The 13,884-nt window shown below is 30.3% G+C and overlaps 3 protein-coding genes and 1 long non-coding RNA gene across 8 annotated transcripts; 3 read left to right on the forward strand and 1 right to left on the reverse strand.

The window, feature by feature from the left end:
- Positions 1 to 997: 997 nt before the first annotated feature.
- LOC126915069 (inner centromere protein-like) lies at positions 998 to 5,662 on the forward strand. The gene is made up of 9 exons (XM_050719420.1): positions 998 to 1,520; positions 1,979 to 2,446; positions 2,646 to 3,785; positions 3,889 to 4,050; positions 4,123 to 4,316; positions 4,407 to 4,590; positions 4,702 to 4,890; positions 4,963 to 5,080; positions 5,154 to 5,662. Exons 2-9 carry the CDS (start codon positions 1,988 to 1,990, stop codon positions 5,345 to 5,347), a joined length of 2,640 nt encoding a protein of 879 aa, XP_050575377.1. The 5' UTR covers positions 998 to 1,520; positions 1,979 to 1,987; the 3' UTR covers positions 5,348 to 5,662.
- Positions 5,663 to 5,729: 67 nt separating this feature from the next.
- On the reverse strand, positions 5,730 to 11,113 carry LOC126915064 (WD repeat-containing protein on Y chromosome). 4 transcript variants are annotated; one of them, XM_050719410.1, is made up of 18 exons: positions 10,977 to 11,113; positions 10,809 to 10,902; positions 10,508 to 10,612; positions 10,226 to 10,417; positions 10,022 to 10,133; positions 9,817 to 9,953; positions 9,547 to 9,741; positions 9,057 to 9,264; positions 8,766 to 8,971; positions 8,429 to 8,629; positions 8,101 to 8,345; positions 7,714 to 7,971; positions 7,524 to 7,610; positions 7,193 to 7,455; positions 6,790 to 7,030; positions 6,400 to 6,574; positions 5,936 to 6,312; positions 5,730 to 5,843 (listed from the first exon to the last, which is right to left on the reverse strand). In XM_050719410.1, the coding sequence occupies exons 1-18, from the start codon at positions 11,003 to 11,005 to the stop codon at positions 5,819 to 5,821; spliced, it is 3,150 nt and encodes a 1,049-aa protein (XP_050575367.1). In that variant the 5' UTR covers positions 11,006 to 11,113; the 3' UTR covers positions 5,730 to 5,818. The 4 variants fall into 4 exon arrangements, with proteins under 4 accessions (XP_050575367.1, XP_050575368.1, XP_050575366.1 ...); XM_050719411.1 differs by lacking the exon at positions 10,977 to 11,113 and having other exon boundaries at positions 5,936 to 6,027; positions 6,127 to 6,312; positions 10,809 to 10,970; XM_050719409.1 differs by lacking the exon at positions 10,977 to 11,113 and having other exon boundaries at positions 10,809 to 10,970.
- LOC126915188 (uncharacterized) lies at positions 10,402 to 11,100 on the forward strand. The gene is made up of 2 exons (XR_007710065.1): positions 10,402 to 10,489; positions 10,786 to 11,100. It is a non-coding gene; the product is annotated as an uncharacterized LOC126915188 (long non-coding RNA).
- Positions 11,114 to 11,489: 376 nt separating the features above from the next.
- LOC126915104 (tetratricopeptide repeat protein 8) lies at positions 11,490 to 13,871 on the forward strand. Of its 2 annotated transcripts, none has more exons than XM_050719509.1 (8): positions 11,490 to 11,725; positions 11,804 to 11,996; positions 12,084 to 12,216; positions 12,293 to 12,437; positions 12,533 to 12,957; positions 13,028 to 13,199; positions 13,320 to 13,526; positions 13,628 to 13,871. In XM_050719509.1, exons 1-8 carry the CDS (start codon positions 11,627 to 11,629, stop codon positions 13,742 to 13,744), a joined length of 1,491 nt encoding a protein of 496 aa, XP_050575466.1. In that variant the 5' UTR covers positions 11,490 to 11,626; the 3' UTR covers positions 13,745 to 13,871. The 2 variants fall into 2 exon arrangements, with proteins under 2 accessions (XP_050575466.1, XP_050575467.1); XM_050719510.1 differs by having other exon boundaries at positions 11,650 to 11,725; positions 11,780 to 11,996.
- Positions 13,872 to 13,884: the final 13 nt, after the last annotated feature.

Here is a 13,884-nt window from a genome sequence, read left to right on the forward strand (position 1 = left end):
ATGAAAATATGAACATTATATATAGTTTATAACATACATTAGTTTGTAAGAAGAATTTGTGCAATTTAAAAAATCATATATTTTATATAACTGTAATATAATAATCTCTCAAAATGTAAATGTTTTTATTAATAATAGTTCATGAACTGAGCTGTACATTTAGTTTACATTTTTAAATTTGTATTTTCCATTTTACCATCTCTATTTTTTTCAATATTTAAAGTTATATAATGTACAAATTGCACCAATTCTTTTTAACATATTAAATTATAAATTGAAGTTCCACAAAACTTTAGAAACATTAACTTAACAGACTTTTACAGTGGCTTGTAGACTTATAAACAATAATAATGTAAATTATACAAATATTAATTCATAATAACAATAAAATTTTAAATTTTACATATTAAAGGAATTGCTATTTTTTCCAAAAGTTTACCTTTTAGTTTACCTTTTTTCATAAGCACAATTAAAAGAAATGTACGCGTTTCTATAAGAAAGTTTCAGTGAAGCTTTTATTCATATATGGAAACATTATTATAATATGATTTACAAAAGCACATGCTTTGATGTGATAATGAATAATGAAATTGACAAAATGATTTAGATATGGAATTTAGTCAGCCTCATTAATAATAAATAAAACTTTCTAAAAAAAATTCATTAAACGTATTATCATCATACAACTTCATTACCGATTTTAAAACATATTATATAGTTTCTAGTAATCAAATTGTAAATATAGTAAACAAATAACTGTGTTAAGTTATGGTAACCGTTTATTTATAGTGGTCGGGAGTGTGTCGGAAAATTCAAATTCGTCTTTGTTCGACGGTTACACGTAGCGGCGACATTGTTTTGCCCGGAATTTATTTATTATTACATTACGTGTATCCTAACGATATTAATACTCCGAGGCAAAACAACATGATTTGAATTGCCCTCAAGCGGCTCAAGTGCCGCTACAAGGTTTTTTCTCCAATAGAATCACACTGTTTTCATAGTTTTCAAACACGTCTCCATCGCGTATAAGTAGCGTTTGCTTAGAATAACGTCGTTTCTGTATCTCACAATCCTACTAAGTCTGTAAGTTGATTTTGCGAGAAACGTTTTTCTGTAGTTGGTACACCATTGTATAAATATCTCAATACCTGATCGTGATTTTTACAACCGCGGACACTAACAGAAAATTATTTTACGTGAAGATACAATTATAGAAATTGATAATTGTTCGACTAATCAAATTACGTCGGATGAGATTTAAATTCTAGAGAAAAATGGTGCGCCCGGGAGAATAGATGGCGCTAAACGCAATGATTCAAATTAAACTGAAAAGTCGTTATGTACTTTCGAGGGGCAAAACTTCTACAATCCCGCTTGTGACACGAAATGGAGATCGTCGTTTCCCTTCGTTTAACGCATTTTGCCATTGAAAAAAGACACTAATTTCTGTGACTTGTTTTATCTCTGTTATAAAAGTTTATATATACAATTTTGTAGTTTTTATGCAAACGTAAACGGTAAGTAAATATTAATAAATATTATAATAATTAATACTATATAATAATATTAATAAATATTTTTCATTACAGTACTTTCATTTTTATTTAGTGTAATAATAAACATATACGTTAATATTCATTGACATTAGTGTAATTGTAAGCTTCACTGTAAATTTAATAAAACTGATAAGAACAGAATTGTTAAAAGGGTATATATGTGTAGTTAAACTATACTAAACGTTACTTCATTATTTTATTATTGTTTCATATAAATATACATATTTATTTATTTTTTTTTTTTTTTTGAGAAATAATTTACGTATGCTTCTAAGTTAATTGCTTAAGTTAACGCAATGTGTTTGTATTAATTGTTATATATGTCATAATTTCAACCATAATATTAAATTATGTTATGTGTTATTAAACAAGTATAGTTTAATGTATATATTAAATGCTTATAAAGAATTTATTTGTAGATTTTAAATATGGGTACTAGATCAAAGGATCGGATCAAAGCAATGATTACCAAAGATATATTGAATATACATAATTATTGCTTGGATGTTAAACAATCTATCAACGACAATCTTGAAGATACTTTAAATTATTTACGTGGTTTAATTGCTCAAATACCACAATCAGCCTCTGGTCCTTTAATTACAAAGACGCCGAAAGTTTTGAAGAAGAAAGGTATTCAACGTATAGAGACTATCCCAGAAAATGATATTATCAATATTGATAATACAGTATCAGATTCCATTGCAATACATGATAAAACAGAAAATAAAGATATAAAAACTGGGGATGTGGTAGAGACAACAATTGGCCGAACAAAAAGAGAGGCTTCAAGGAAGGCTGCAACTAATATTAAAAAGCAGCAGTCAATGTCACTTGCTGCAAAATTACGAAGGCCGTTAACTCTTGACGATGACAGCAATATAAATGTTTGTATCATATTACGATGAAATTTAATACTTTTAATCTTACCCCAAATCTTATGTTACTAATCAATAGTAACCTTTATATATAGTACCTAATAATGCTTGATATCGGTTAATTAATATGTTGAAATCTAATTGCTTAATGTATGTACATTGTGTATATATCTGTTATAACGTTGTTAAATGTATTGTAAATTTTTAGAGGAAACGTGAAAGCCGATCTAAAAGAAAGAAAAGTGCTAGAAGTAGCTCAGATGAAGAAACTACGCAAGGCCCTACAAAATATAGTAAAACAGAACAGAGTGTTTTAAGCGAAACAACTTCACAGAGGATCACAGGTACTTCACAGGATCATCTGTCTATAAAAGAAGATGGATTGCAGCCAGAAAAGATTGAACCATTAAAGTCTTCAATGACAACAAGAAGTAGTAATAGAAAGAGAACTTTTTCACAGAGTGAAAACACGAAGGGTAAAAATTCTAATATCATCGATGATACAGTAATTGCACCAACAGGAAATGATATTGAAGAACCTTCAATGTACGAGGATGCACTTGAGAAACCTACTCCTATTATGAATTCGACGATGAACGTTAATTCTACTTATACGCAGAAGATGATGAACGCTACCGTAATTTTAGAACCTTTATCAGCAATAAAATTAAACGAAACTGTAGTAATTAATAAAAACTTGGCTAGTAGTATAGGAAAAAATAATGAACAGAAAACAGTCGAACCAAAAGCTGAATTTATGTCTCCCAAATTAGCTAAATTTACATCACGATCGTCAATAGCTTTGGAGGAGAAGATGCAGCAACTAAAAGAAGCGATGACAAACAAAGAGTTCGATGAATTACTCACAGAAGATGAGTCATCCCCCGAAGTGAAGAAGTCTAAAGGAAATGTTAAGAAACAAGAAATTAAAAAACGACAAAAGCGGCAGAACAGATCCATGACATCGAGCGAAGATGAAATACTTAATACTCCAACAAAACCATCTTCGAAGGAAAAGGGTACAATTGCAGGATTAAAGGAAATAAGAAACACGTATAAATCGAATGCTCTGTTCAGTCCATATGCCAAGGAATCTGTGAAAAAAAGAGTCGAGGCATTTGAACAGGCAGGCATGAACACTCCAAAGCTTGCTGTTCATATTGATGCACCAACTAGAGTAACCAGAACAAAAACACGTGCTACTAGAGCTGCTGCACAAACAGAAGCTTCAGGAAATGCGAATATTACAGAGAAAGCGGTTGTTCAAAAATTAGCACGAAAGTCGCTTGCAAAAGCCAAAAAAATTTCATTAGCAAAACAGAATAAGGATGCCGATGAATATAAAGAGGTATTTAGAACTAGAATTATTATAAGGGAAATTTGTTAACAAGATATTTGTTAATTTTGTTTATCGATTGCAAATTTAATTATGTTTCCAATCTTATTTTTAGAACAAAGTACAATTAGAACAAAAGGTTAATAAAGTAGTTTCTGTTGAGAAAATGAACTACAAACAGCAACAGAAGACAACCCCATTAAGCAAAATAAGAACTCAGTTGCCAATGTCTGTTAATCGTGTTCCTCATACTCCGGCGAATCAAACTAATATGAATGTAAAATTCATTTCTTCCTATTAGTAGTATCTAATATTGTAAGATTTTTAAACGGTAGTATTTTAATTTTAGCACAATAGGGCTTTAAGTGCAACGCGTACAAATATTATTACATCGATGGAATCTTTAATCCAAGCTCCAAAGTCAGTCAGTAAACGTAATTCACTGGATAAAATGGTAGAGGAAAAGAAAAGAAAATTGAACGACGAGGATGCGAAGAGAAAACGTGAAGAAGCGCTAAGACTTCAAACGGAAGAAAGAAAAAGGTAAAATAGAATTAATCAATATAATTTATTTAATCTTAAATCAGTAGACATATTACTGAGTAATATATGAAAAATATATTTTACACAAAGGAAAAGACAAGAAAAAGAATTAAAAAATAAGTTAGCCAGAGAGGCTAAAGAAAAACAAGATATGGAAAAACGTCAAAAAGCTGAGAAAGAAAGAGAGGAAAAAGCACGTTTAGCACAACAAATGCAAGAAAGACAACGCGAAGAAATGGAGAAGAAACGTTTGGCTCAGTTACAACGTGCTCAGGTATAAAATTGATAATTTAAGAGATAAATGTGTATAGAAATAAGGATACCGAAAAAGATATTAATTTTTATGTAGTATAGAAAATTAAGCTACAGTCGGATTAATTCGCAGGAAAAGGAAGAAAGAAGAAAGCAAGAAGAGCAACAGCGCCTACAACGTTTACAAGAACAAGAAGAAGCGGAGCGGGTATTAGCTGAACAAAGACGTCGAGAACAGGAAGCTGAAAGGCGAAAAGAAGCCGAATTAAGAGCTCAACAACAAGCTGCAGCTGAAGCAATGAGAACTAAGCATCTGATGCTTGTAACATTACAAATAATATCGAAGCATTCTTCTGTTATAAAAGCACAAGTTATTAATTATTCAATATTTTAGATAAAACATGGCTCCAAACAGTGCGGTCCAACCACTTACGTTTTGGACAGTGAACCTGACGACGACGAATCAGACGATGAATCCAAACCAAAGCACACAATTCCATATTGGGCACAATGTAAGTATTGTTTTTATTAAAAAGTTAATAAACATTAGAATGCATAGAGTACTCGAATTTTTATCAATTTTAGCGTACATACGTAAAAGTCAACTTGCCATGCAACGATATATTCCGGAGAGAGCAGTCTATAAATTCTTTGGTAGCAGAAAGTGCACACCAGATCTAACTCAAATGTTTCAAAATATAGATAGGAGTAGATTACAACGAACGTCCAGTGCAATATGGAAGACACCACCACGTTATTCCATGATGGATAACGAATAAAAGGCATAATTTGTTAAACCGAATGTTGTTGATTTTATATTGTGACTTAGAGGAAGGATAATTGTCATACCTTGCATGTAATATAGAAATGACGTTACATTGTAATTATCATTAAAATATGTATGTGTTCTTAACATATCAACGAACGTAAGGCTATTTCACTTTTTATATTTCAGAATGATCATAGACATATATTATTTTTATCGTACTAACCAAATTTTACCATTTCTTCTTATTTATATGTATCTTCTTAATTTTACTAAGTAAAGCACGACTTTTTAATGAGAAATAAATTTTATTAGATTTGAATTATTATCACTATTGTGTATAACGTTACTGGTCCCTTTCTTTCTCTTTTCAAGAAAAATTTATTACAATGCAATATTAACGAGATATTACCTTTTATTTTGGTGAAATATTTCAAAATGTATATATAGTTTGCACCTACATTCTTTTGCGGATGCAGTGATCTTATAATTGCGAATGCGTTCTTTTACTAAAAGATTATAACAAGTAACGTTAGTAATATATATTTAATTTTATATAAATTATTACCAATAGTGATTAATAACAATTAAGCCAAATTACGTTAATTCTTTTTGTTCATGTAGAAGTGCTGGTAATTTTGGTGTCTGTATGATTTCCAAAGGCCTTAATTTCAAATGCGTGTATATAGGTATCTGTAACGTTATTCTCATTGAGTTATGTGTATTGCTTAAAATATTTTGACGAATTGCTGTTGTGATAAACAAAATGTCATTAAATGTAAAAGTATTTACATATGGTAAAGAGGTGTCTAAAACTGGGTAATCCGCAAAGATCATTAAGACTGATTTATCCATCACAGCGATAGTAAGTCTTCTACCATCGATCATAGTGTGTTCAGGTCTCGAAATTTCTTTTAAAGCTTTTAATTCGTCACTTTTAAAGTCTGATTCTACTTGTCTCACACCTCCTTCAAGAATCTTTCCATGTTTGCATAACAGTGCAACTTAATAATCAAACTTTCTTCCCAATCTGATAAATAATTTGTTATATGAGAAATTAATTACTTTTAGTGTAGTAGAACTAGCGACTCTTTTAATATCTGCTGGATATTTGTAATCTTTAAAATATTGGTATGTTGGGATCGTTGGTAAAATTGGTAACCAAGGCTTGAAAGTTCCGAAGGTTGAAATATAACGGCCACCAAGTGTCCATAAGCGTACAGAATGGTCTGTACTACCACTTAACATCAACAGAAAGAATAGCATAGATTGTATGAGATGTATTAGAAAAATAATTGTTTCAGAGAAAATGATTAAAAAGAGAATATGTAAATTCAAAAGTAATTAATAGCAAATAGTAATTAATAGTCATTACGTTATATATATACATATATATAGATATAAAATTAAGTTAAAAGTTCATAAAATAATAAGCACTAGATTAATATTTATTACCTAATGACAATACGTGCATCTGGGATTATCTGGACGGACGTAATAGATTTTAAATGTCCACGCACAGATGAAAGTAGAAGTGGTAAAGGTTGATCCTTTACAGCTCTCTCTGCCCTACCAATAACTTTCTTTCTCCATAGAAATGGAAATTCCAACCGTAAAACGGGCATAGATATCTTAGGAGGATTTGGCAACAAATAATTCGCGAGATACCAAACTTTAATGTATCCAGCATTGTGTCCTAAATTTTTTTAAATGGACTTACTCTCCAATCATATTTTCTGGCTTTATCTTTCCTTTCATATTAAATATTTTGTCGCAATGAAGTATCACGTTACATACAAAAATTAATCTTATAATAAATAAATAATGTTGTAGAAATTAAATGCATTCCTTCTGTTACCTGTTACAAGAAAATGATTTTTAGGATCAGTTGCTAATGATAATGCACAATCACGAATAGAATGAATAACTGAGAAAGCTTGTAGAAATCCACCAGCAGGGTGATGAGTCCACACTTGTACATATCCCGAGTCAAGAGAAACTAACAATGTTCCAACATCAGGCCTAACCGGCCGAGCATTTAAAAATATCATAGCTCGAACAGCAACAATTCGTGCAATATTCAACGCGGATTCTTGATGTTCACAAGCCGTGGGATATTGACTATAAACATTTATCATTATGATTCAGATATGTTTTAGAAAAAGTACAATTGCAATACCATGGAATACCTCTGTTTCGAAATGAATTCTTTCGTAACTTGTTCAGGTTTTTTTATTTTGTACGTTATCTCATCTTTGTGGTATCTTATCCTAAATCTATGTAACACTGATTAGTTAACATTGTTTATTACAGCGCGTTATTTCTAGAAGTGTAATTTTTATATTATTTTAACATTTCTTATATTATTCTAGATCTTACCTTGACATTGGTTCGTTAACTTTATATTTTCGATACGGTTGACCTGTTTCTAATCTCCAAAGTATTATTTCTCCATTAAAAGTTGCCGTGGCCAATACCTGAGGATACCACATGGCCGAACAAAGAATATCATCGGTGTGTATTGTTCCCCAATTCTTTTTATATACATATGCGTCAGAAGTTGCAAATTCTACGACTTGACGATTCCAACTACTACATAAGATTCGATTTTCCAGCCAAACTAAACTGGTTATTTCACTGTACATAATCAAACGGATTTATAAGAAATATATTTGCGAATATTATCAATAGAATTTGACAATTATTAGAAATGTTGTTTTTAATCTTGATGTGTAATAGAAGATAACAAAATAGGTAAGTACGTACCACTGAGTTTCAAGAGCCATGTTCCGCAAACAAGTACCAGTATTGAAATTCCAAACTTTCAATGTACCATCACGAGCACCTGTTACTAGTAATTGTTCAGATTCATCGAAACAAGCAGCAGTAATTTCAATGTCATGAAATTGACCATATAGGAATCTACTGTGTGCATGAGTTACCAAGAATAAACGATTTCCAAGCCATGGATCCCAAATTATTATACAAGAATCTAATCCAGTCGTAACTACCTAAGTTTTTAAATGATTTTGTAGAATATTTTAATTTCTGTAGATATAGAATGAATGAAAATTATACACAACGTATAAATTACCACTTTGTAGAGATGGTTATATAAAACGCTGCTGATAGATTTTGTATGTGTAAAACCATCAGATATTTCTTTGTTGACCTCAGGATCGCAAAGAATCACTGCGATCATTGAGCTAGCAATGATCATTTTACGATTCAATGTATTGTACACCACAGTCATTGATGTATGTTCGCCCAATTCGCTGGGAAGACCATTGTATGTCTGTATAAAATAACTTGACTTAAATTCTAATTGTACATAAATTTTATATTGTTATTTAATTAATGCTTTTTTATTTCTTTAGGCGAAATATTAATTGAGAAAAGTATCATTTGATGAAATATCTTATTATTAAAACCTGAATACAAGATTGAGTTAATACATCCCACACTTTGATACATCTATCTTTTGAAAGAGAGTACACGCGTTTACCAGCATCTTGTACAACTAAGGCACAAATAGGTGCACGATGACCTTGGAAAGTACTATTTGCTCTTCTAGTCACAAAAGGATTCCAAACCCGAACTATGCAATCTGGTCCACCGGTTATTAATAACTGACCCTCTATGTAGATATATTTTTAAAAAGTACGATGTACTTACAGCATACATATATGTCAATAAGCGAGGGAAAGTTTAGGATAAAATACCTTCGCAAAAGGTGAAGCAAGATATTCCCATGTTAACTTTGAATTTGTATTGGATCCTTGCTCCTGTAAGATCACTAAATAATAAAGAACAATTACAACATCTACTGCTGGACATGAAAGCTCTTAAACTTCCATAATAGGCTACTTGTTTCACCCAATCTGTATGTACATTCTTAAATTCTACAATTTTCAATCCTTTCAGTTCACCCTATAATGTATGTTACAACGTATTAAAACATATTTATGTAGGAAGCACAAGTATATATATAGGATATTGCAGAACCAGCGATACATCTATCTGTCCTAGGACATCTTTTACATGTATATCACGTATGAGAACTCAAAGACGTTTGACCGAGAATTTCTTTCGAAATCCCCAAAATATTTGACGATATCGATTATCGAGTAGACTGTGACTTTTTGTGAGTTTTGGTTCTTGCGGATACTTAACATATGCGATGATACAAGTTTCTGAAGATGAATTATTTACCTTGAGAACAGATTCATAGCGAATAAATAAACTATCACGTTGAGGTTCTTGTTTAAATGGTCCTCTCTCTATTGGACTAAAAGTCATGACTTTGACAGATCCACTCATATCTCCAAGTACAATATACGAGTCCTCTTTGATATTTTTACTGAAATAATAATCCATACAAATGACTGCATACTCCAAGCCTGATATCTAATCGTACAAGGTTTTAATATCGAAGAGTTCATTTAAAGAAAAACTACTGTTTATTTAAAAGATATAACTAACCATTATTCGAAGATCAAACTTCTTTGCCGCTGTATCGTAAAATCTTAAATCGCACTCTGTAGAACTTGTGCATACTATTTGTATATCGGGCATTACTATCATATCAGTTATTAAAGTGTGTTGAACTTTTAAACACGCTGCAAAGATGGAAGTTTCGGAAACAAATGCATATACATAAAACAATGTAGGATATAACATTACTAACGATTTACAGATTGCGCGCTCCGTTCGTATTCTAAATCTAAAGACCAGTAATTTATGATTCCCTCTTTAGTCACAGTTAAATAAAATCCTCTATGAAAGCTTGTAGTTCTATCCTATGGATATACACATAAAAATTACAAGTAATAATATGTATACCATCGTCAAATAAATATATTTATTAAAAGATATATGATATATCACGTACGGGCAAGACTTCAGGATAAAACATGATTTTGTGTATAGCTGTACGGTGATGCGATTTCAAAAGTTGAGGGATATCAGTTATTGGAAGTCTCAATATTTGCCATTGTAATGTGGTATCTTTTCTCTGAAATTCTACTAATAAATACGAGATAAATTCATTCCAAGTAATATTTCCATCTCTCTTTAAGTTCATCTAAAATTAATGAATGGAAACATAGAAATTATATGTATAGAATTAAAGGATACGTAATAATTAATTGAAGTAGTAAGTCTACGTTGTTACCTTTTTAAACAGAATTTTGAATTCATTATGTGGCATTTGAATGTGCAATATATTTTCAAACGCATCATACAATTGGCTTATATCCATTTGTTCATTTGGCGAAGCCTATACGTTATATAACTGTTAATTTTTTAATTATATTCTGTTAATAACAGAAAATAAGAATGATTATACTATTATAATTATTCAACTACATGTTAGAGATATCAAATTTGGAAATATTATTCATATTATATTGGTTATATCTTAAACATTAATTTGTTTTGCAATTTTTTTAGACAATATTTAAGCTTTAAGGTACCAAAAATACTTCGTGCAGTTGCATCAAGGATTCTTCCGTGCATTGTTCTTCTATACTTTTTGTTTTAAAGAACTCGTCGAAAGCTTGTTGGATGCTAAAACAAGGGAGGCGAACACGTATAATACAACAAGAAATTAATTTTACGAAGTATTTCCGATGCATACTAACCTCGTGTCATTATTATCAAAGTATTCCATTTTTATAATTATAGGTACAATTTATAATATTAATTATAATGTTAATCACAAGTTACACATAATATGAATAAAAATAATATGAAAAAGCAAGTAAATACGTTGTTTTCTTTGTCAAATTTTGACATGTACGAAACAAGCTAAATATATAAGATACTACTTTGTTATTCTTTGTATATAGTAAAACATTTTTGTATATAAAAGATATTTTTTTGTATATCGAAATAATATTCTTTTTATTTCCAGAAGTAATCCTTTTGTTAGTATGAATGAATAGAGCAAATGACATTATTTAAGCGTGTAAAAATTGTTATTGCAAACGTACTTTATGTTAATATGAAGTCAATGAATTAAATTGTTTTTTATAACATTTATCATCGATTCTACGCATTTTTACACAAAGTATAGAAGAAGTATATGCTGCTTTATTCCCTCGTCCATACGCGGGGTTATAAGCAGCATAATCAATATCTTCGTACATGTAAAATTCGTTTATTTCTATCGCATAAGTAGATATTTATAGATTAAATACCGTAGTACGGTTTGCTAAAATATATTACTCCTTTCTCTTAAACCTTAATACAAAATATTGAAAGCGTTTTCTATTAAGCTATTCATTAAATCATGGATTTATTTAAAGCTTTAAATTTATTCAGTCAAGGAAAATATGAAGATTGCGCAACAATATGTACAAATTTATTACAAAAGAATCCTCTTGATCAGGTATAAGTATGTTTAACATACTTATATGTGAAACAACACTATACATCTCTATAGAAACGTATGTATTTTTCATTATAGACTATATGGGTCTTAAAAATGCGTGCCTTAACATTACAAGTATACGTAGATGATATAGAAGGAGAAGAGGAAGGAATTGCTGAAAGTCTATTAGATAATTATACAATATCTTCTATGCCTAGACCAGGAACATCCTTAAAAACTCCTGGTACTTCTTCTGTGGGACAATGTCTTCGGCCCAAAACTCAATCAGGTTTGTCCTTGAGAGTCAAAAATAATTTGAAATAGTAAAATAGAGATAAGTTGTAATTGTAACATAAAAATATGATACGTTTTGTAGGTAGACCACTTACTGGTGTTGTGCGACCAGCTACTCAATCTGCTATGTCTCAGTCGATCGAGCAAACTTTAAGAACACCCAGAACAGCTATGACAGCCAGACCAATTACTGCAATTTCTAGTCGTAGCGTTAGGTACAATTATCACTTACATTGTAATTAAAATTTTCAGCTGTTATACATTCAAGATTAAAATAAATATATTATATAGATTAGGCACAGCATCCATGTTAACAGAGCCGGGAGGACCTTTTATACAATTATCACGATTAAATATTTCCAAATATGCTAGTCAACCAAGTATTGCTAAACCATTATTTGAGTATATATATTATCACGAACATGATGTCAGATATGTGAGTAAACATACATGTATCAATCAATATTTATTATTAATAAGAATTATTAATGTTCACCATAATTCTATTAACTGCTACAATGCTACACGTAGGCACTAGATTTAGCAGTGCAAGCAACTCAAATTTGTCATTATAAAGATTGGTGGTGGAAAGTACAACTTGGAAAATGTTATTATAGTCTAGGATTAATCAGAGACGCTGAACAACAATTTAAATCAGCATTAAAAGATTCTAAAACTATTGAAGTAATCTTGAGATTAATCAGAGTTTATGTTAGACTTGATCAACCATTAACAGCTTTAGATACATGTAAAAAAGGTCTTGAGTATTTTCCTAATGATGTCAATATTCTTACTGAAATGGGGCGTATATTCGACGGTCTGAATAATATGAGTATGTCGTTAAAATACTATAAATTAATTGCTCAGGAAGATGCTTCTCATACAGAAGCAATAGCAAGTATCGGAATACATCATTTTTATAATGATCAACCGGAATTAGCTTTACGATATTATAGGTAAATACAGTTGTAGATGTAATAAATAGAAATAATTAAAAATATAATTGCGACGTTCTTTTCCGTGTAGACGATTGTTACAAATGGGAGTATATAATGCTGAATTATTTAATAATCTTGGATTATGTTGTTTTTATGCTCAGCAATATGATCATGTTATATCTTGTTTTGAAAGAGCAATTAGTCTTTCTACTGATGAAAATATGGCAGACATATGGTATAACATTTCACACATTGCTCTTGTACGTATATAATTTCTTATAACGTGTAAATTTTTGGATAACAGTTGAAATTATCACTTTGATAAATGTTTGATTTTATATATAGAGTTTAGTACTTAGTACCAATTACTTCAATTTTAGACTGTAGGTGACATAACAATGGCGGAAGAATGTTTAAAATTAGCTATTGTTAGCGACAATAGACATGCTTTAGCATACAATAATTTCGGAGTCATACAAATACGAAATGGAAACATTACAGCGGCGAGAACATATTTTCATGCTGCTGCCAACATTGCTAACTTTATTTATGAGCCTCATTTTAATAGCGCTTATTTAGCTTACAAGGTACTATCCACCATTGTATATTATATTATATTAAGTTTCTATATATATATATATATAGATATATAGAGGGTAATGCTACTATTATTTAAAAAATTTCGTAGGTTGGAGATCTTCAAACAAGTTACATTGCTATACAAAAATCGTTAAGTGTATATCCTAATCATTCTGATAGCAGAACTCTTCTAAACAAATTAGAGAGGTATTTCTCGCACGTGTGAATAGAAAAATATACAGTTTATTTATATCACGTAAAATGTATTATTTTATTAATGTTTGATTCTAGTCTTACAACTAATATTACCTATCTAATATGTATATGTAAAAAATACAAATCATATAATATGATACTGTGTGTTCA

This window comes from Bombus affinis, chromosome 4 (genome assembly GCF_024516045.1).
Source record: "Bombus affinis isolate iyBomAffi1 chromosome 4, iyBomAffi1.2, whole genome shotgun sequence".
Taxonomy (NCBI): Eukaryota; Metazoa; Arthropoda; class Insecta; order Hymenoptera; family Apidae; genus Bombus; species Bombus affinis.